This window comes from Oreochromis aureus, linkage group 1 (genome assembly GCF_013358895.1).
Source record: "Oreochromis aureus strain Israel breed Guangdong linkage group 1, ZZ_aureus, whole genome shotgun sequence".
NCBI classification, from domain to species: Eukaryota; Metazoa; Chordata; class Actinopteri; order Cichliformes; family Cichlidae; genus Oreochromis; species Oreochromis aureus.
The window spans coordinates 11965176-11987796 of record NC_052942.1 but is presented as its reverse complement, the minus strand read 5'-3'; the positions used below and the strand labels follow the sequence as shown (position 1 = coordinate 11987796).

General features: G+C 43.6%; 1 protein-coding gene and 1 long non-coding RNA gene across 9 annotated transcripts in view; one reads left to right on the top strand and one right to left on the bottom strand.

Moving 5' to 3' along the window:
* Positions 1-22621, bottom strand: part of LOC120437376 — a 158798-nt gene that overhangs the window by 90576 nt on the left and 45601 nt on the right. The window contains exon 2 of the long non-coding RNA XR_005611067.1: positions 6453-6458. This is a non-coding gene — a long non-coding RNA (uncharacterized LOC120437376). The remainder of the gene's footprint in view (positions 1-6452; positions 6459-22621) is intronic.
* Positions 1-22621, top strand: part of neo1a (neogenin 1a) — a 151694-nt gene that overhangs the window by 111294 nt on the left and 17779 nt on the right. For 5 of the 8 annotated variants that reach the window (XM_039607714.1, XM_039607664.1, XM_039607744.1 and 2 more), the window contains exons 8-16: positions 8715-8949; positions 10604-10758; positions 12719-12867; positions 14529-14667; positions 15400-15449; positions 17979-18120; positions 19925-20035; positions 20150-20344; positions 22050-22145. In XM_039607714.1, the coding sequence (XP_039463648.1) occupies positions 8715-8949; positions 10604-10758; positions 12719-12867; positions 14529-14667; positions 15400-15449; positions 17979-18120; positions 19925-20035; positions 20150-20344; positions 22050-22145 (1272 nt within the window). The remainder of the gene's footprint in view (positions 1-8714; positions 8950-10603; positions 10759-12718; positions 12868-14528; positions 14668-15399; positions 15450-17978; positions 18121-19924; positions 20036-20149; positions 20345-22049; positions 22146-22621) is intronic. The other 3 variants (XM_039607786.1, XM_039607819.1, XM_039607845.1) reach the window with 1 other exon arrangement.

Sequence of the window (22621 nt, the reverse complement as noted above, 5' to 3'; positions counted from 1 at the left end):
GGGAGGGGGGGAAAAAACCCTCCCCTTAAACACATTTGTAACACCGTAGCCACAGGCGGACGATCCTTCCACTACATCGGCACCGGAGCACCACCCTTATTCCCTGTTCAAATCAAGGAGTGAGAATAGGCTGCTAAAAGACCCTTCCCTCCAGCCAGACTCCAGCAGCACTGAATAAAAGCTCGGGCCTACTTCAGGGAATACGGTGTGCTCCATCATCTGCTAGCAGGGTCACGGCCAGGCCAGCAGGAGCGAACGTGCAACACTGTGAGCATGTGAATGTGTCAGCTCAGCGCAGAGCGATGCGCTGTGTTTTCAGTTGGCACGGCCTGCATCGTAAGTGCAGCCTGAACAGCAGGCACCGGTGTGAAAGTGTGACTGCTGAGCATGTCATGTAATGTCGGGATGTACATGCATGTACACAAACGGTCGCTCTCGGCCTCACCGTATGGCCACAGGCGCAAACTAAATATGTTTCACTGATTGATCCAGATAGACTGCTTCATAGCAGTTTATTAAACCTAGCCTCTGATCACTACTCCGACTTGCTTTTCCTTGACTTCCTTTTGTTCCTACAAGATGCACAAGCGACTTTGTTTGTTGGCGCTTTATGAAATTTGTGCTGTCGGTCGTTGATTCAACTGTGTGGTAATATTTGAGGCTGCTGTTTTGTGCACAAATGTGGACAGATTTGCACAAAGCAAACATCCTATTATGATGAAGAGCCTATATTGCGATTCAGCAGAAACAGAGATAAGAAGCCTAAATAAGGAGACTGTTGTTGCCACAAAGCATAAGCTAATAAAGTGTATCTGGAGGATGAAATTGCCTAGGGAAAAGAAAACTAGTTCTTTTCCCACATGAAAACGTCAGTAAACACGAAATTTACCTGTTTTCCACCAGCCGAATTTTACATGCAGCACACGTAGCTGCTGCTTAGACGCTGCATGTGCTTTAGAACTACCTTATCGTTACGCACAGTGTTACTGGTGGGTTATGGTCGATTAAGCAAATATGATAATGTTTTTTTATTAACGGTGTTGTAGTTTTATTTATAAATTCTTGCGATTATGGAAAAGCAATCTCAAAACAAATTAAGGGACAGAGAATATTAATATTATGTAAATGTCTAAATTCTGCCTCATAGCGAGGTGCATTGAAATTCAAATTTGGGGATAAAGTCTTTAAATGTGCACACAGTGTCCTAAACTGAAAAACACGCACATAAACACACACACACATACACGAGCGCACAAAATCTGTTTTGGCACACACAGACGCACACCACGTTAGCGATAGTGATTAGTGAATGCGTTTACCCACCGGAGGCTGTAGGAAGCTGATCAGAGGGATTGTTACCTAAATTGATTGTGAAGAGCTGAAATCAGCCTCCACCAAATTGCTGTTTGTGCGGGTGCTGATGGCAAAGTAAGTGTTTGTGTTGTGGTTGTGTCTCTCAGGGATGGCGTTCGGCGCGTGTGTGTCTTTACAGGCTGGGGCTCTCTCAGCACAAGCTGAACTTTTCTATGGGTTGTATTTACTCAAGCGTGGTGAAAGCTTTGCCTCATTTATAAATGCTCTGACGCCTCAGTGCTAACTGCAGAATGTTATGGGTGCCTATTTTCCTCTTGTTTTGCACAAGAAAGTAAAAAAAAAAGGGATTATAATAGCTTTCAGTGTACTTGCGTCAGCTCAGGTTTTGTTTGGGGTTTTTTTGAAGGTCAGTCTTGTTATCAAAGCCAGCTTTAGGCTCGACTGCACGCGTGAGGGCTGGTTTTCACCAACACCTGCCCTTATCTACGATATAACACCGTCCACCTCCAACAAACACTCATCCAGGATGCCGATCTGATGTTTTTGGACGTGGCCGGTCCTCTGGGTGCAGTAATTGAAAGTACCAAATGAGACAAAAACATCACTTTCCCTTCACACCCTTCCTTTAGCTGCAGGCGGCTGACCTCTGTGAGCGGCGCCATCACAGCCGGAGCTCGTATTTTTCCTGTTAGCCTCCACAGCCCCCCCAACCTCCTCACTCAGCTGAGCCTCCCAGTTTCCATAAGCTAAAAGTAGAATAGTGAGTAACGTCACAGTGGGTTATGGACACCCCACTGCTCACTAGCGTAAGTGCATAGCTGCTTCTCCCTGGGTCTGTCCGAGGGAGGCGTCTTTATTGGTGGGAGTCTGATTAGCGGGCCTGTTTGTTAGTGAATCTCCAAAGAGGGGTGGTGCAGCTGCTCTCACTTCTCCCAACATCCCATTTGACCTTTTCAGGCCTTTCTTTGGTTGTTCAGCTCTACTTGCTTTATACATGAAATGCTGCTGCTGCTGTGTATACACACAAACGCGCCATAGCGTAGAGCTTTCCTGGAAATCAATTACTTTATTCCAGGGCTCTCTCTGCTCCCTCAGAGAGGTTGAATTGTGTTTTTGTACCTCAGAGGTAATAAGAAACAAAGGCGGGCAGTGCAGAAAGAAAGCCCGTTTCCCGTCATGGGCATCGGCGGTGAAATGCTCTGGAGATCCGCGGCGGCATCAGTGGCTGTTTTTGATCTGCTTGAAAGGCGAGCCCAGGAGGCCTCGCGTCCCCGCTCTCTCCAGCATGTGGCGCGCGCGGTGCATGTGACGCAGATTTGAAGCGTGGAAGGTGGAAATGTTGCGCTGTATACCATAGCTGCACGTCTTCATTTGCATGCGGAGTCTGGGCGAGCAGATGTTAGCCTGATGTTCCTTCATGTTTCTGTGAGTGTGTGCTAAAGCGAGGCGTTCAGGGGAACAAAGCAATCACACCCAGATTAACTCACCAGTGACTCAAGGAACGTGTGCACACCACGGGTGACTACTCATCGATATACCTGACCCCAGTCAATTACAGCCATCATTTCCAAATAGCGGCGTTTGCTTTCTTTGACATTATAGGACCCTCTGGGTGTGTCTGTCTCTGTTGGGTGGAGAGTATTTAGCGTTCCACGCTCTCGAGCAGGGATTGTCACTCTACTTTGTTTAAAATCTAAATTGTTAGTGCACCAGAAGGCCAAGAGGGGATGCAAACACAGACATACCATCCAAAAACGTGCCTCATAGGATATCTCCTACATGTTTGCGAAAAACCTGCAGGGACTCTGCACAATGTTGACTCGGGAGGAGAAAAGTGAGATAAATGCAAAATTGAACAAACGGTGCCATTTAAAAAGGAAATCGCTGCAGGGTTTCAAAGAGGCAGATTTTCCAGTTGATAAACTGGAAACCCACAGAGGCCCTTCGGAGGTTTCAGCCGCCTGATAAAGAGACCAAACGCCTCTGTCCTATTAAAGCATTTAGTACATCACCACAGGGCATCCAGGTGTCCCATGGATCTGTCAGATGGGTCCTGTCGCATCCCACTCTGTCTCCTGCACCACAGGAGCGTTTGGGAAGAGAGCAGAGACGTAAATACATCTGCGACCCACTGCAAATGCTTCAAAACAGCACTCATGGCCTGTTTTCTGTTCACTTATCACTAATTTTGAGCTTCAAACTTCTCATGTTGTTCATGTTTGCAGCAGTAACAGCTGGCAGCCAAATGTTTGGAAGTCCCATTTTTGACCCTCGACACATCCACGACAGTACTGACCTGTTAGTGTCATGCCTTTCTTATTTGCCTGACTTTGATGTGTCCCCTCTGTACATATATGCATATGTTTTTTGAGATTGGTATATATTTCTTTTAACTGGTGAGACTTCTTTATTTCCTGGGAAAAGTGCAAGATGGGAGTGAACATGCCCTAGAAAGCGATGAAGGAAAAGGGAGAGGAATGTGGAGGCGATGCTGTTTGAGATTTTTTTTAACAGAATAAGTTTGAGACACAAAGACTTTTTTTCCTTTCTGAATTATGTCAGTGAGTCAGTCTTTTTCCTGAGATTCGAGCTACGCTTTAATCTCGACTGTTTCTGATTAGAGGGAATGCGTGCAGTTACCAATACACTCCACCCTTCAGCAATCCAATACCGAATCTCTGTCACTTCCCCCTTGGCTAGCGATAAGGTGTCAGGATACAATACAGAGTGCAAGAAAGGTCCCAAGACAAAGATTATATTCCTAACTAGGGGTGTCCCTGTAGCGGGCAGGCAGGCTTGTGATTATTTTCTCTCTTTTATGTTTTTTCTTCGCTGATGAGTGTCTCGTATTTTTATTGTTTGTGTCATTGGTTTTCATTTATTGCTGTATTGCTTGTAAAGCAAGAAAATCTTTTTAAAAAATGGAGTTTGTTATTGTTGTCGACAGGGTAATTGAAAGGAACCGAGGGGACTCCAAAAAAAGAATGCTTGGTCAGACTTTTCCTCGCTCTCGCTCATTTCTCTCCTCCCCTCTCACTTCTCTCTTGAAACATTTGTCTTCTCCTTCTGACTCTTTCCTTTGTCGGTGCGTTAAGGAGCTGCTCAAATGTCATGAGCTGTCAGGCTTGCTCATCTTTCCTGTCTTTTCTTTCAAGAGAGTGAAGGGAGAGCAGAATTTTAAAAAAAAAACAGCCACAGTTGTCACCAGGAAAGAAAACGATTCTTTTTTTTTTGGCTACATTTACTAGAGAACCAATAAGAGCGATCCAGTTTGCAGTTGCTCTGTTCTTACTTACAGTTCCTTTTACATTTCAGAGAATTAATGTCTCCGCGGATTGTTTTTGTCTTTGTTCAGTGGAAATTTCTTTTATTTCTTTGTAATAACCTTCAGGCCTACAGATAGGCTGTTCGGTTTTATCATAATGCGACTACTCCGTGTTTGCATAAAACATGACAAAGGCTGTCATTTTTATTTACTTTGGCTTTCATTTCTTTATTGAAAGTGGCAGTGTAGTGTAGATAGAGACGGGACATGAAGGGGGAGAGAGAGAGAATGGGGGAGGAGGGTGATATGGAACTGCTGACTGGCAGTTTTAATTGACTGTCTTCTTTGTGATGCTGTTCTGAAGGCTCTCGACTATGCTTTTTGAGTACATTGTTCTTCTTCTTTTCTAGGCCAGATGAAAGTAGTGACTCAGTAATGGACCATTAGCACTGTGCTACATCAGTCTCTTAGGCCGTCGTCATTACTGAACTACATTAGACATGGAAACCAGGCCTGAGAAAATCCATTCTGCAAGAGCCTGGCGTGGCTTGCTGAATTCCCTCTGAAAAGGCTATCTGTAGTTACAGTGCTGTGTGTGCTTCTGGCAGACATTCATTAGGTTTCCGTTCTCTGGGTAGAGGTGTGTAAGGCTGAGCCGGTGAGTTAGGCTGACTCTCTTATCGGTGAACTCGGACCAGTTTGATGGAAACGCAGCTTTGCCCAGCGACGCTCACAGGGATTATGATGTTGGCAGCACAAGATAAAAGTTATGAGCCTTTAGTCAGAACTTTCACACCGCTCCAATTATTTCTTTATTTCTGAAACATGTTTTGCTTCCATTGAACGCTAAGACGACCTGTTATGCATGTCTTTGTCCCAGTTGGGATTTTTTTTTTTTTGCCTGGGTTACCCAGATTATTATGCAGATCTAAAGTAACCTTCCTCGTTAAGCCTTAATGCCAGTAATTCATTACCTCTGGCACGGAGACTAATGACACTATTAATCAGCTATGAATAGAGCTCAGCAATAGCAGTGGGAGGCTGACACCTTCTTACTGTAACAATCCCAGGCACACATGTACAAGAGAGATTGTCAGAAGGACACCGAAAACTGCCCAGCATGTCAATTACCTACGGCGGACACGGTGTATGAAGATGGAAGCCGCTCATAATGATTTTATTTCCTCGCCTTTGTCTGATCTGTGAGGTGGTCTTGATTTTGTTTGTGCTTCAAAGGGAGATAACCTCGAAGTCCACACTGGGCAAGAGTACTGATGGACAAATTCGCTCGCTAAAGAATTATGGCGGTGAGCAGAGTGCAAAGGCAGCATGACCTGTTTCCTGTGTCATCTTAGGAGACAATCTTAGACCTATTAAAAGCCTGTTTTTTCTCTTTTTCTGCAGACATCAACAACCAGCCAACAACTAGTTAAGGTTAATAAAGTTGAGTTTAAAAAAATAAATAAATAAAACAAGGTCTACATATGCATTTCTTAAAGCTCAACTCATATTCTCTTGTGACTTATTCTTCTGTGTTAATCAAGAAGTTGTGGCTCAACAGGGTTCAAAGCAAAACTGACTAATGTGAAGCAAATGTTGCTATCCGACTTTGTGCTTTTGAAGTTCTTTCAAACAGTTATCATTTGAGGGAAAGGAGAAGGCCTTTAAAGGCATATTTCATTGCTATATAACCATATGTGTGTTGGAATAATAGTAATATTTCATATTTAATATGTGAGCTGGAGCACAGCGTGAGGTTATCAAGCAGGGCCCTTCTGGTTACTGTGAAAGAGTAGCATATCTTTTGCCTTCCAAGCTTCCTCTGGCTTTTAATCCTTCTTTCCTGAAGATATGGCAAAATTAGTATGCACACTAAAATCTCTAAATTGTTAATTCCATTGTATTAATCTCAATAAATTAATTCTACAGGCTCAAGGGACTCATAGATTATTGCCTGCAGGACTTCTTTTTATACAACCTGAATCTGGAAGGGGAATAACTAATTTCCTATGGATGTTTTCTTTATCTCATCTTCCAGCTGAATTGTATATTGTTGATAGAATATACTGAGGTTAAAACTTTTTGAAATATGTCAACAGTGAGTCGTTCCATTCACAGTATTTGCCGAGTTCCTACTTGCGCCGTGTTTCTTGATTGTACTCTACTGCGTTCAGATTTTTGGAATTCAGGAAGCGCTTCCCTATTACGAAACGGACCCGGAGCCTTTGGTGATCCGGTGAACCTGGTTCGAGTTAGGCGGCGGTAATTCTGATGCTTGTGCGTGTGCAAGACGCTTTATAAATGGGGATAATTATTCAGCATCTGGTAATTTACACTGCAGTCAGAAAGTATTAGGATGATAATGTGTTTTTCATTGTTGCTGGCACTACTCCAGCAAACAGGATTTGAAATGAAACAGTGGCGGTGAGGCTGAAGTGCTGACTTCCAGCTTTAAGCTTGTTTGAGGCTGTCATTATCTTTACTTGGTGAAGAGTGAGAGACGGCTGGGTTGTTTTTTGGGTTTTTTTCTCCACCACTTTTAGAACAAGAACCCTAATCGCAGGGAAAAGGCAGCCAGTGTTTTTCTAAATGGTGTAAAATAGTTTTGGCTGGCCACTGGAGCTCAAACAATACTGTATTTTTGTAGGGTAAGGCAAGGCCTCATCACTCAGCTGACCTAAATCCATCTTTCCAGATGCAAATGAATAAAAAATAAACCCAAAAAACCCCAAAACATTCCTGAAATGTCCAAGAAGTTACCCTCCAAATATCCTATACAAGGTGTCGTGCTGATGTCTGTGACTTTAACGAGAGATTGGATTTCGTAGACAGATATCCAAATTTGGGCAACAGTACCTTTTTTTTTATTTTTTATTGAGTGTAAATGTAAACAAGCTAAAATTGAGCCTGACAATCTGTTTATTTCCCATCCAAAGTACTGGAGCATGCTACAAATTCAACAGCAGTTCTTCAGAGCAATACTCTGTATACACAGAACCCATAAATACGGAGCTGAAGCTAAAGTTTCTTGAGTGTTTATATACAGAAAGTGTATACAGACAATGTCATTTTTCTTTGGGGGTGGGTCAGAATCTTCTATATCAGATGTCGGCTTTTATATAATCACAGAAGTCGGTGAACTCTTTGATACGTAAACAAATTCTGAAAGCCAAATTAGCGGTTAGTCCACATGCTGTGACAGATAAATATGCCGGCAGCCGCTTTCCATTCCATCGCAATTTCTCCAGTAATAACACACCGTTTGAGCGCAGCACTTGCCATGCGCCTTTTCTATATTTTCAGCCTTGCCCTCCAGTCCGTTTCCCCCCGACTTGCAAACAAATGGAAATGTCATACGGACTAACATTCTTTCCATATGGTTTTGTTTCGCCTGCTTGCCAGGCAAATGGAAAGCAGATCTCACGAGGTCCGACCGCAGATTGTTCCTCCGAAAAGGAGGAGGAGGAAAAAAGAAAAACACACACACGCACTCTAAATGAAATCACAAACATTTCTGTGGCTTGGCTGTGGAATGCGACGACAGAAGTGCTTCAGCAGCATCGTTAGTTATGAGGGGGGGTCGGGTTAGTCCGGAGCTGTTTTACTGTGAAATAAAAGTCCGACGGTTTTCCTGTGTAATAACAGGCCACGAGATGACTTTGTCTCTGTCACGACAAAGTGTCTCTCCTTGCAGAAATGCAATCCAATCATTCATTTTAATGCCAATGATTGGCAGGAAAGCCGCTGATGGTGAACGTTAAGTGTGTGACACTATGTTCTGCTCCCACTGCCCTTGCATTAGACAGCTATGTGTAGCTCTGCATGTGTAGTCCCTCCCTCTTTGTCAGCTTTGTGAGTGTAGTAGAAGTGTTGTATTGTGGTTCCTTGTCACACCAAGAGTCTTTTTTTTTTTTTTGTTACGTTGTTGTTATTTTGTTTTTTCTTTTTTTTGTTTCCTCCCTTTCTTTCGTTCCACTGTCATTTCCATTTCAACTCCTCTCCTCAACCCGTTCCTTTTGGGCACCTCTGCACAATATTTCTCCCACCCGACCCCGACATGCTACGGCTGTCTCCCTCCCGGTCTCCCTGCTCTCATCCCGCCATCCCTCCCTCCCTACCCCCTCCCAACCCAAAGTCGTAGCCCTGCCCTCTTTCCCTCCCCCTTCACTGACTCCTAACACTACTGACCATGTAACACCAGGCTCCAGAGGTGTAGGCAGTCCAGCAGGGCCTACCCCCTCGGCCCCCCGAGACGTCGTGGCTTCGCTGGTGTCCACTCGCTTCATCAAGCTGACCTGGCGTCAACCAGCCGAGCCGCACGGAGACGAGTTGACCTACTCCATTTTCTACAGCCAGGAGGGCACGAGCAGGTAGAACGCACACTTTCCTGGAGGGGGTACTAATACACACACACGACTGCTGGCATCAGCACATTGCTCAAGTACACACATTTCCATGCAGGAGGCTCAGACCACTGAAAATATCTGATTCAAGAAGTTCAGTCACTTAAAACAAAACCTCCTTCTTAAACAAATATAAAACCAAAAAACCCAAAAACAAATGTTCAAATACCGTGCTCGCTTTCCCCCCCCAAATAGTTCTGTGGTAAATTCCTCCCAGCTTCACAGGCTGAGGATTTACTGACTGAGAATAAAATTTAAGAAGCTGAGAGGATTTTCCACAAGTCTTCTTTTTTATGTCTTCTCTGTAACATGACTGTAAGCAAGTTTCAGAAGTCACCCAGCTCAGCGGTGTTTTACACTTAGAACCAGGGATGCAAAAGCAAACCTTTAATAAACAGGATCTGCAAATGCGTGGAGTATACCGATAAATCGGCGAGGTTGTAAACTAGGTCTCCCGGTCCTGCTGTCAGCAGGTGAGCTGGTTAGTTTATAGACCAGTGCCAGCATTAATTTAGCAATCATGCCAGTTTCTGCTCTAGTTTCTTTCTCTCCTCTGCTCTCTGTTTTTGTGTGTGGAGCAGTGATACAGACGTGCATATGGAACAGAGTAAAGGAGGTGCATAAAGATAAAGTTAGTGCAATAAGGGTTCCGAATGTTAATCCATCAAGATGTTTTGTTTCATTTTTAAGCTGCTGTCCAGCATGCTCCTGTTACTGCGGATTTTATATTTTCCATTCCCACTTTTTAAAAAAACAAAACAAAAGAATAATGTGGCAGTGTGGAAAGGCCACTGGGACTCCTTCCACATAGCAAGAGAGCATGTGACGAAGAGGGACATGCAGATTCAGAGGGAGAGTAGCTGTGGGTAAGTGGTAGAGAGGCACGTGTACTGAGTTACATCTCAGCCATTGTAAGGTACAAAAAGGATTATTTTGATGGAAAATGCATTTAATATGAAAGTTTTTCAGAATGGAGGGTTTGGGGTTTTTTGGAAGTTAATGGATGCCAACTAATGGATTAAAAAAAAAGAAGAAGAAGGCTTACTAATAATGACACTTATTTTTAAGAATAAGAAGTCCTCTATTAATAAACTTTATTATCAAAGCCAGTGTTACAAAGTGCCTCCAAGAAATACAGGAAAAAATTTAAAAAAGTCTCGACCAAAAGATTAAAAACAATTTAGATAGTGATTAACAAAGACCACGCAGGACTCGAGTGCAACGTCATAGTAATACGTTACAATCCGATTCCACTTTAAAGACTAATGTAAAAAAGCCTAAAAGTTATATAATATACATATAAAATCCAAAAATCTAACTGAGGCTTTTATACATTGATTTAAAAGAAAGACACTGATGAACTCTGAGTTCCCCCCGCAGGTCAGTCCAGAACTGAGGAGCTGAGGAGCCCTTAGAACAAGACCTCGATTGCCTCTTTTTTTGTGCTAATGTACTGGGATCAATGCGCACCTGTGTTTGGCACCAAGATATTAGGCGCTCTAAATGCCACTTCACTTTGTTTCTTGCAAACCAACATTAACTTTCTGGGTAATTTGAGGTCAGAATGATTAACTGTTCTGTTACCTGTCTGCGTGCGACCCACCCCCACCCCCTCCATCAGGGAGCGAGTCGTGAATACCAGTCGTCCAGGGGAGATGCAGGTCACCATCCAGAACCTCATGCCAGACACCAAATATCGCTTCAGGGTTGTGGCCCACAATAGCAACGGCCAGGGCGAGAGCTCTGCAGCGCTCAAAGTGGCCACCCAAGCTGAAGGTAACACTCTTTCTCACTTACTCCACACACACACGTTTATATGTGCTCGGTAAACAGGACACATAAACACAAAGCCACACTCGAGCCAGTTTGTCGGAAGCGTGCTCACACTGCTCACACTGATGCAAACAGGATGCACTCAAAGGAAGCACACAAGAGGCAAATAAACATTCGCACAAACAAATATTCACTCATATGCAGCATACGCTCACTTGAAACAGAGACATCCCATATTCCCCGCACACATGGGCACACACAGAGAAGGCTGTTTAGTGCTGTTCGTTAAGGCAGACCACCCAAGAGCAGACCAGAGAAACACTGCATTTTCTTCTTATAAGCCACTACTTGTTTACTCCCCATCATTTACTTGAATCCTCCGTGTGTTTGGCTCGAAACATGCCTACCTGAGTGAGGAATGCTGGAAAGTAGTATTCCAGATTCCAACACTCTCCTCTTCCAGTCTACTGAGAAACTCATTAGGATGTTTTGAATAGAGGACACATAAGCACGACTGTAGGAAGGAGGAGCAAAGTGGTTCCCTTCCTCTCCTCTCTCTTTGTGTTTGAGTGTGTAAACCTCTCTGTGGCTGCTGCTCCAAAATCACTTGAAAGTACTGTGAAGGGGATTTCCCAGCACACTGTCAGACTGTGGACAACCCTCTCCTCTCGACTAAGCTACAGCTCAGTCACTGTCACTTTGTAGGTCAGCTGCTGTTTCTCTACTTGTGTCCTTGGTTGGAGGGCGGACGAATCAACACACAAAAGCACACATGCTACATCTTAATGCCCGGCAGCAGGAGCACAGCCACCCAGGGGGATAGCAGTGAGGGCGGGCTGTAGCTGTGCCGTATATCTCTGTCGCGTGTGTGCGCCTTTAATGTAAGAACATGCTACGAACTGGAGCTTAAACTGTTGACCTGCATCCGAGTGCCAAGCATGTGCAAACCACACTCCCTCTGTATCACTTCTCTTTAGAGACGGGCTTTACACACCTGCGCGCACACACACACACACACACACACACACACACACACACAGTCTCTCACCCTTCTAACATCTGTGCACGCTGACAAATGGGAGCTTCTTTCTTCTGGCAGGAACACCTGCAGCTAATGTCTACAAGATGTATCCAGAGCAGACGTATAGCTCCATGTCTGACAGCAGGCACTTTAACCTCATAGTCACTGTTTGATTTTAAATCCAATGGGCCACAGTACAGACACAACAAGTAACGTCCATGTATATACGTAGACACAGTGTAGTCACAGATTATTAGAACAATGATACACATGTTGTTATGATACCTGTGTCTTTGAGCATGCTGCATATTACATGAAATATTTAGTTTGAGGTTCCTGTCTGCTTTCATTTACGCTTGCACCAGATAACCAGTGCAGTTCTGTTTCTCCATAGCCTCCTGCACCACCGAGTTATGTAGGAGATCAGCTCCCACTGCAAAATTAACTCAGCGCTAATTGTAAAAGTGGACTACATCCCATAATCATCTAGTATACCAGCATATTATGAAGCCAGGATACAGACACATAGAAATATACATTCTGTTTCTGCTGCCTTAATTTACTAATCAAGTGCAATACAATAAACAGGCTACCACAGTCAAAGGTAGCAGGATCCCAGCAGTGACAGGATATTAGATGCATACTGATGTTTTTGTTGAAACTTCCGCTTTTGTCCTGGGACTAGGAAGAAAATCAGCACGCTGGCAGCCCAGTCCGGAGGGGGACAATTTGGCCTCAGTGTTAGCGCTGGGAAATGTGACTGTGAGGTAGCCAAGAATATGTCTTAGGTGGTAAGAACTAGGAATTGCTAAATTAGTTTCTTTCTCCCAGATGAGACAAAACAACAACAACAAAAATGAAGAACGGTTCAAGATAAGAGAACAAAATGGTCGCACTTGCTGCTTTTCTAATTTCTGTCCACCTGTGATATTTCGTCACCAGTCCAAGTACCCGGCCCGGCTCCTAACCTGCAGGCGGTGTCCAACACGCCGACCTCCGTTTCTCTCAGCTGGGACAAACCCCTCACTGGCAATGGAGAGATCCTCTCGTACAAGTTGTACTACACGGACAAGAGCGTCGGCAAAGAGCAGGTAGGGCGTGAACCACACTCCAGGGACAAACTCGCGCTGCTCGAGCGCCTATCGAAGACTGATTTTATTTTGAATTCAAAGGTTTTCAGGTAGCAAAGACATAAACAGGTGTCCAAAACGTTCTGGGTTTTTTACCCAGCCCAAACTTTTTTTTTTTTTTTTGCCTTAAATTGCAGCTCATATTTTAAAATGAAGCTACAAAGTGCTTCACAATAGATTTTAAAAACCAATGAATTAAAAACACATGAATCAGAAAAATAAGTAGAAAATTAAAGTAAAATTGAGGATTTGCATGATTGTTTTTTATTATTATTTAATTCTAAACAAGATTGTCCTGAAACGTATGTCAGACCACTTGCTTTGCAATGTCGTCTTTGTGTTTTGCTTTTCTTTTATCGGTGATAAATTGCTTAAATCACCTGAAATAAGCCCAGACTTTAAACAGATGCAGCGTGTGCTCACTGCTCACAGTTTACCCTGTGAGCGAGGTATAGTGTGTGTAGCTGATTCCATGATTTTGCAGGGCCCATTAGATAAAATGCGTACGACTGATTGGTTTCTCATACAAATTGTGATGAGGTAAGAATCCCTAATCATTTGCCAAGACCCTTTGTGCTGATTTTTGGCGGCGTTCTTAATGATTCATCGTCTCACAGAAACAGCAGGGCATTGTGCTAAAAGAAAGCAGATATGATTCACTAGGTGCTTCTCTGCAGGACTAACTCTGTCACAAGAGTGGAATCGAGCTGCTTAGATATTGAGTCAACCCCAGCAGTAGCAGTGTGCAAGCCAGTGAGGCATTAAAAAGCCTTTAATATGATAATGGATGAAACGTCAGCCGGTGCACTGAGTAATGATGCCTCAGCTCCCTGGAGGAGAGAGCCAGAGATGAGGTGAAAAAGGGGGAGAGATGAAGAAGTAGTAGTAAAGGAGAGGTGAAGGAAGCGGACTGAAGGGAGATGAAGTTAGAGAGAGACACAGTGCTGAACGGATATTAAATATTGAAAGGGCAGAGGGAAGTCGGGGACAACATATGACGCGCCTTCGAGGGTGACGTGGCCAGAGGTAATCACCTGACCCAAGTTCAGAGGTCGAGGAATGGACCGCTCTGGAAGCAAGATTAGAGTTTCCTCCAAGTGCCTTTTTTTTTTCTTTGCTCAAAATGTCACAACCAAAGAGCTGCATGCAAATAGGCCTGAAGTAATTGGGCATGTGTCAGCGTGCCCAATTTGTAAAGCAAAGCAAGTCAAAATCACAGAAGGCACAAATTGCGTCTCTGCGGAAGACGACATTTTCACACCGAATTACAAACAGAAATGTTAGCGTGATGAAACGATGAAGGCTGGCGTCACATTGTGAAGCTACTGGAACGGTCCTAAATGTCTGCATTTATCAGACTGCTGTTGGCTGTGAAATACTATAAAAATGCTACACTGGAGTGCTATCAGTGTTTTTGTCTTTCTGCAGGTAATCATAAACGTTTCCTTTTCGTACAAGCTTCACGTATTCGGTTTTTGTTTTTCCCGTTGTTCGTAAATATCGAGATGTCGGTGAGCAGCCGTGAAAGTAGAGGCGTGTTTGCTTTTTAAGCAAGGGGAGTCGCACGATTCTCAATTCACTGACAAGTTCCGTTCCTCTCCTTCCCTCCCTTTCTCGTTCAGGATATTGACATAGATGGCCAGTCGTACAGCATGGCGGGGCTGAAGAAGAACACGGAGTACAGTTTCCGCGTGGTGGCCAACAACAGGCACGGTCCTGGCGTCTCCACTGAGGACGTCGTCGTTCGCACTCTGTCTGACGGTTAGTGGACTGATGAAGTGTAAATGTACCAACACTAATTTGACTCCTCTTTTATTGTAACACCACTGAAATGGTAACTGGAAATGTTCCTATATAGTTCCTTTCTACTCTTCTTGAGCACTCAAAACACTTTGCTTAACATGTCTCGCTCAACAGTTTTTTAATTTTTTTTTATTTTTACGTACTTTTCTGCCTTAATTTCACACACATTCACACTCAAACTCTTTGGGAACAACTCAAGGTTCAGTACATTGCCCGAGGATATTTGGCATGCAGACTGGAGCAGCCAGTAATCAAACATTACTGCTCTACCTCCTGAGCTACAACCACCACGAAAGCATTTAAAAAGTTGGGGTATAAAGAGTATTGTAACTGTAAGATACATCTGGCGAGGCAAATGTGTCAGCACACACTGTTTCCTTGCTGTAAAGCAGCTAATATGGATGTAGCGAAGGAGGACAAAGGAGGGTTGGTGTGACACAGGATGCTAACGATAAGGTGACCTGAAGGTAGAAAAGGGAGCGGCTGAAAGAAGGAAGACAACCCCGGGTTCCACATTATGTCCAACCAACAATCCAAAACTTGAGGTTCTCAGTTAATAGGGCTATCTTTATAACGTTGTTTTGTCCAAATAATTAATAACTTGATTGTTTGAGCTCTGCCAAAATGTAGATTTCTATGTTTTCTTTAGTTTCACACTAACAAACTGTCTGTATTTTCATTTTTCCACAGTACCAAGTGCCCCGCCTCAAAACCTGACCATCGAGGTCCAGAACTCAAAGGTGAGGTTTATTTGTCTCGACTGATGGGCGCGTCGACAGACCTTTTAACTTGTTTAGGTTTCTCTGTTGCCTTATTGAGGACTTTAAGCTGCAGGTACACCTAAACCGCCTGCAAACTGTTTGTTGTACAGCGATTGTGTTTATGTGTTTGCTTCAGCAAATCCGCCTTCACCCGCCCGCTCGTTCGTTCACTCGCACACACAAGCAGCTGAACAGATACATAGCCCGCAGGCCAGTGCACCGTTGTTGCTGTGTTATTAGCTGCGTCAGATCCTTGTAGCCCCAGCTGGTTAAGAGGGCGTGTGAACCCTCATCGATCCTCTCGTCGGCAGGAGACTCGCCTGTCAGAAGGTTTTATCCTCAGTATCACTCCATCCATACAGAAACTGGCACGGGAGCCTACAGCTCAAATCTGATAGGATACAGGAAGATGCGGGTTCACTAAAACTGATACTCAGGTAGGATTTATAGGTCGAATGAAGTTTAGACGTCTAGTTGAAACCCGACATAACACAACTCATAATGAATGTAAGTTGGAAAAGTTAACTTTTCAACCAATATCGGTTCATTAAGTGCAAACGGTTAGAAGTGTGATCACTTACCAGTTTCCAATTCACCCTCAGTAACAGAGATCTCACTTTCTCACTCACCTTTTTTTTCTTTTTTTTTTGTTAGCAGGCTAATAGGCAACGTGATAAAAAGATTTACTTGTTTAAAAGCGAGATCTCATTTTATCTAGATTCAATTTTCTCTCTGGAGCAGAGATAACTGGATCAATTTCTTTTTTTTCCCCACAGCTCAGCCAACAAGTCCTGGCATCCTCTCAGTCTTTTTAAGTTTCATTGTTAAATCCTGTTTATTTCAGCCGAAACATGCCGCAGTTCTCGCGTGACGCGCTTTATTTGATAAGGCTGCTGAGGTGGCTGCTGGCTGCACAACACGCCCCTGATTAAAACAGGAAACGGGCCTCGGCTGCCCATCATCTCAGCCATTTGATCTTCAAACAGAGAGCTGTAGGCCTATTTATTGTACTTTCCCACCCGAGTGAGGGATTAATTTTTACAAAAGATGTTTCTCACTCATGACATGTGAGACAGCAATTGCAAAAAGAAAAAAAGAAGAGATAGGGAAAACCTCAGGGCGTGTGCACTGACTACAAAAACGGCAACCGGCACTTTTGGCCGTTTGCTGGTCGATGCTTAGGCCAAGTGAGGGAAAACACTGACAGACAATCCTATCACACACTCTCAGCCTGAGTTAGAGCTAGCCACCCATGCTGAGGGATCCTCTGCTGAGATTTGTAGAGAGAAAATGCTCTCATGCTAATTTTAAGAGTAAAATGAAGCGGGCTCAGTCTGTGGAAGAGACATGAATAGTTTGCTGAGAGGATAGTGTGCGTGAGGCCAGCTGTCCCTCCTCACTTTGGCTCAGACCAAGTGGTTTAAGGCTGTGGAACAAACATCTGACAGATTTCTTTTTTTTCTTTAAGTGTCATTCAGTAATTCATCTCATTTTCTCTTTTTGTTGTCATCGTCTTTCACTTTGAGCGTAAACAAGCCATTAAAAGAATAATTACAGTACAAGTATTTAGATACAAACCATTTATGCAATTAGTTCGGTACACCCAACCAAACGCAAGTGGAAAAGAGCTAATTAACATTCATTTCATTTGTGGTCTCCTCTTTGGGTCCTGTCAAGCAGAACAGTGCATCTTTCACCTACAAGGCAACCTGATTATCGTGTTTTTCTGATCTATGTTCTCTGTTTTTTGGGGGGGGGGTTTTTTTGTTGTTGTTGTTTTTTTTGCTTTTGGCGTCTGCCTCTTCACCTTCCCCTGTGAGTTTACAAAAGTCAATTAAACAGGTTTTTTGTGATTAGCGCGAGGAAGGTAGAAACGCAACAGACATGACGAGCCGGGGCCGATAGTGTAATAAGAAAAATGGAAATAATTGAACACACTTCACACAAATTTAATTTGTGCAATTCCCTCGACTCTGCTGGGGAGGAGCGCACGCTTGCCCTGTGCGTGTACTCGGGCTTTTGTGCATCAGTGTGACAGTGGGGAAGCGTTAATTAACTCTTCTCCCACGCTGAGCCACCCCCCACCTATCTCTTTAAACACACACAGGCACACAAAAACTCAGCAGCACACATCCCAAAAGAGTGCAGCGTGGGCCCGCCAGCAGAGCGTCTTGCCTTCATCTCTCTGCCTCGGTGTCTCTGCAGGCTTAACCTGACCACACACCTCGCTTATCATCACAACTTTTATTATTCATAGTCATCTCTTCCTAATGCATCTGTTTGCACTGCGTCTCTCGCGCTCACGGGGGTGTTTGCTCTATGTGGGTCTCCCTCTCGTTTGGACCACGGTGAACCCGCAGGGTTCTGTTAACACAAAGGTCCACGCCAAGGTGCGTGGGAAGGTGCGATGCCGCCTGCTAAACTGTGAGGTCACCTTTACAGCTACAGGCCCCAAAAGCATGTGCTAAACATGACATTCTGTTTCATTTACACCTTTCCCCGTCTCAGAGCATCATGCTTCGGTGGCAGCCCCCGCCCCTGAGCGGCCAGAACGGGAAAATCACCGGCTACAAGATACGATACCGGAAAGGATCCCGCAGGAGCGAATCTGAAACCACTGAAGGCACCCAGCTTTACAAGCTCATGGATGGTAATGGACTTTTTGAATAAATCCATCCTCTTCCCTCAGACCAGTGGACGTGCTTATGAATGTATTGCATTTATTACCATGTGTACAGGTTGAGTTTAGCTATGAACTTGACCTCCAGTTACATTCAGTGAGTGTTCAGATGTGGGAAGAGAGCCACCATAGTTCACATCTGCTAGTAAAATGTTTCTTGTATGTACTTGGCCTTTTAACCCAGTTTGAAAACAAAGTCTCCAAACCACCCTGGATACGCAGGTTCAGAACCGGGTTTGAAAGACGGACCATTTAAAGCTATACACGCCCTGCAGCTACGAAAAGTCATCCCATCACCAGATAAAAAAGTGCAAAGACAAGTTGGAGAGGAGACGTGAACAGTTTTCTTAACAGGCAGTGCTGTGAGCAAAAGACTTTGCTGTACAGTTATGGACACACGCATCCCTGTGGACGTCTGCAGGGTGTTTTTAGAGCTGTCCACAAAAACAATGACACTGTGATGGTTTCGTGCCCTCGTCTAAAAGCCCAAAAGTGATACAGATGCATAGATTTACATATCGAATCTGATTTTAAAATGATAGATCCACAAAGAACTCCCCTTTTTGACGTTTTCACTGAGCCCTAAGCTCAAACTTTTATGCTATCAGACTCCATGTCATCTCTATATTTTAGTATCTTTATCTGATGCGTCTTGGAAAGTGTGAGCCGTGTCTGATGGGGTGCAGGATTTTTTTTTAATTTTTTTTGATAAATCTCTTATCTTGAGCCTGAAGATGCGTATCAGATGATTCATGGGATTAGTCAGACTAACTGCGGGCCTGTTTATTTACTCAACATCCACACATCGGTTTCTAAACCCATTGCAATTGAGTTACACATCCTACTGTACCCTAACATTACCCACCGCTATCAGCAAAATATGCACAATATCACCAGAGAGGCACGGCAGCGGTGATTAATATTAGATGTCGTCTCAGCAACTTTCAAGTGGCCCGGCTTCATGCTGTGTGCTGCATCAAAGAGAATATACACTTAAAAGTTGATTTTTGGAGAACATTCTGTGGGGGGGAACACAGGGGTGTTTGTTGGTTCAGAAGCGTTTAGAAGATGATGTTGTAGCCTCGGAGGCACGGATGGTTAGGCAGTCTTCAGAAGCTACCCCCAAGGGCGGCCCAGAATAGTGGGTACAGAGCGAAGAGAGTACAGGATTAGCATGTAGCGTGCAAATGGGACAATACGGCGATGATGAAAAATTTTGCAGCAAATTAATACAGCAACACATCATTTGTCAGCAGGCGTTCCCCTCTTCTCTGAATACCAAAGCTGGCACCCAGCGGTGTTGCAGCTCACTCTAAGGGAGATATAGCTTTAAAATATGAATTAATACGGACTACCATTTTCTTTTTAAACTTCTGCTCTTAGTGTCTCTCGTTTTGTGCTACTTTTTATCAGACACTCTCTTTTTAACTTGTTTTAAAGGCAAGTGCTGCGTTTTTATTTAAATCCCATCAAATCGTACTCATCAGATGTGAAAATAAAATTTAATCACTTTAATATAGATTGGGCGAGTTATGGATTTTCTCCTTAAGCCGTGGAGAGACATATCAGGTATCTGCTTTAAAATATTTGTGTTTTCAAATTTGAAAGCCCAACTGACCCAGCCAATCAGAGCACACCAGTAAATCGTAAAGTAAAACCAGGACTGAGAGAGGTTTTAATGGAGGAGTTGACTTGGGGGGTCATTTTGGCCACAGCTCTATTTAAATACTCCAGCTGTGAACCTCAGGCTGATGTGTTGGTGTTGCCCGTCCAGGTCTCGAGCATGGAACAGAGTACTCCTTCCGAGTGTCAGCCATGACGGTAAATGGCACGGGACCGGCCACCGAGTGGATGACGGCAGAGACGTTTGAGAGCGACTTGGATGGTAACGTCAGCTGTTTTACTTAACCGGAAGCTGTCACTTGGTTTTGAGCAATTATTTATTTTAGCATTTATTTTTCCCCGTCATCTGAAGTTTATCCTGCTTCTCGCCCATCAGAGTCCCGCGTTCCGGACCAGCCTAGCTCGCTGCACGTCCGGCCGCTGGTCAACAGCATCGTGGTGAGCTGGACGCCGCCGGAGAACCAGGACATTATGGTGCGCGGTTACGCGATCGGCTACGGCATCGGCAGTCCACACGCGCAGACCATCAAGGTGGACTACAAGCAGCGCTACTTCACTATCGAGAACCTCGGTAAGAGCAGTCTTTTTGTTCTTCACATGTGTTTCTTTCAGCTTTTTGTATAGATGTGTGCACATTCGTCTCCCCAAAATAGTTACACATAAGGATCAAATATGTGTCAAATCATTATCGGACAAAATGTTAATGTGATCTATTTGATGTGATACTTTATACGCTAAGTTTAATTAATGGTTTGTGTATTATAAGCAAACACACAGGCAGACGCACAAACACTGAATTAATTCATCTGTACCCCACAGTGAGTGTTTAGAGAATTAATAAGATCCTCTCCACCACACGCCTGAGCTGCTAATTATACAGATTGGCCTAATGGGCACACAATAATTAAAGGTCATGATATTTGAATAAAATATTTGGTGATTTTAGCGCTCGCTGTCATCAAACCAGTTTTACCTCATTAAAATGTTCTGCTTGTTCTTTTGCATGAGGGCCATTTCTCTGCATGTGATCAATGCAGCCTTTGGGAAACTCACACAAACTGTATTTGACTGTAAAACCTACGTGATGAAATTAAAGTTAATTCCTTTTAAACCTCAGGAAGCTCTGCTCTGATAGAAGCACCATTCAAGAAACATTTGATTTTTTTGTTCTTCTAAGTATATAATGCGCATCACACTCTATCATCACACTCTGCCATAGCTGATCACTGTCTAAATGCTGTAGTAAGGGGGCCTAGAAGATGGATAGAAAAAAGAGACACAGGGAGGAATTTTTCACCCATTTCTACATATTTTTCTTCCAGTGAGGCTTTCTGAAGGTCTTTCAGAGTTTTTATTTGGACATTAATTTATTTTCAGTCATTTTCAGTCCAATCCCTTGAACCTGACCATTTTCAGAGTTTTGTCTGTTAAGCCACTTAACACTGACTTATGAATCATTCAAGCATACAAAAGGCACCTTAACTAAAGGAATGGATCAGCGTTGTGTCTACACATAGCAGATGACTTGGCGAAGAACAAAATTTAAATTGTATCTTTAGGCACTTTGGTACTTAGTAGAATCTGTGAAAAATGCCAAAGATAACACAGTTTGACAGACTTTAAATGGTATTGTTGACCCAACAATGTGATTCCCAAAGGACTATTAGGTGAATATTAGCTGGTGTGTCCCTAAAACAGAAAACATTTGAAAAAAACTGGACTAGTTGGGTCAAAAGAAGCGGCAGGCCCAGAAATCCACCTACAGCAGATGAATATGTCTGTGAAGGTTCTCAGTCATCCAGGTCATCATAGTCTAAGGAGCTTGGAAAGAAAAGCGTCTGTACTTTTCACCTCTGAAAAGAGGTTCTGAAGAAGCTTCTCGGATTAGAGGTTAAATGTCTTCATGCAACTTAAAGAAGTCCAGACACGTTTCTTTCCAAGCTCCTTAGACTACAGCAGATGAACTGTATCTGAATCATGTTTTAAGAGATCAAATCCACCAAAGACCCACCAAACATAGACCTGGCCTTTCAGCTGGTCCTTCTAGTGTAAGAAGAAAAATGTAAAGAGATGAGGGTTGGCTCAAGACTTTTACACAGTACTGTATATATGCATAATTGAGGTCTTTATTATAATGGCTGTAATAGGACTGACTGTATTCAAATACTCGCTCTGCTAATATTGCAATCTCAAGCTGAGCGTCTCAAGAGTTTTGGTTGATGAGATGGCTGCATCAATTTATTCCCCCCCACCCCATCCTTCTCTTTCTCTCACAGACCCCAGCTCCCACTACGTGATCACACTAAAAGCCTTCAATAACGTGGGTGAAGGCATTCCTGTGTACGAGAGCGCCGTCACCAGAGCACAGTCAGGTAGGAACCAGACACATCCACATGTCGAATGGCTTTTCTTATTTGAAACGATAGTGGATTTCTTACATTTTGAAGCACTCAGAGGCAACATTTGAAGTGGTCACATTTAGTCTCTTCATCTTGTTGTTCTTCAGATCACATGTAATGTGAGCGGTGCTCCTTGCACTGTGTGGCTGTAAAAAAAAAAAATAATAATAATAATTCTGAGTCACACGTACTCGCGCTCTCTAATCCAGCGTCATTATCAGACAAAATGTGTCTCGACTTCAAATTACCAGACAGATAATGGGTCATCGGGGAGTCTCACTGCTCTAATTAACTCTCTTCATCATGGCCCCCAGAATACTTAAGTCTCTTTTTAATCAAGTGAGCAAACCCCTTAATTTTTTTATCCCAGACTATGAGTCCTGATGTGAGAGTGATGATGGATATTTTAACCAGGATGAACGGGCAGAAGCTTTACTTGAGATTTTTTT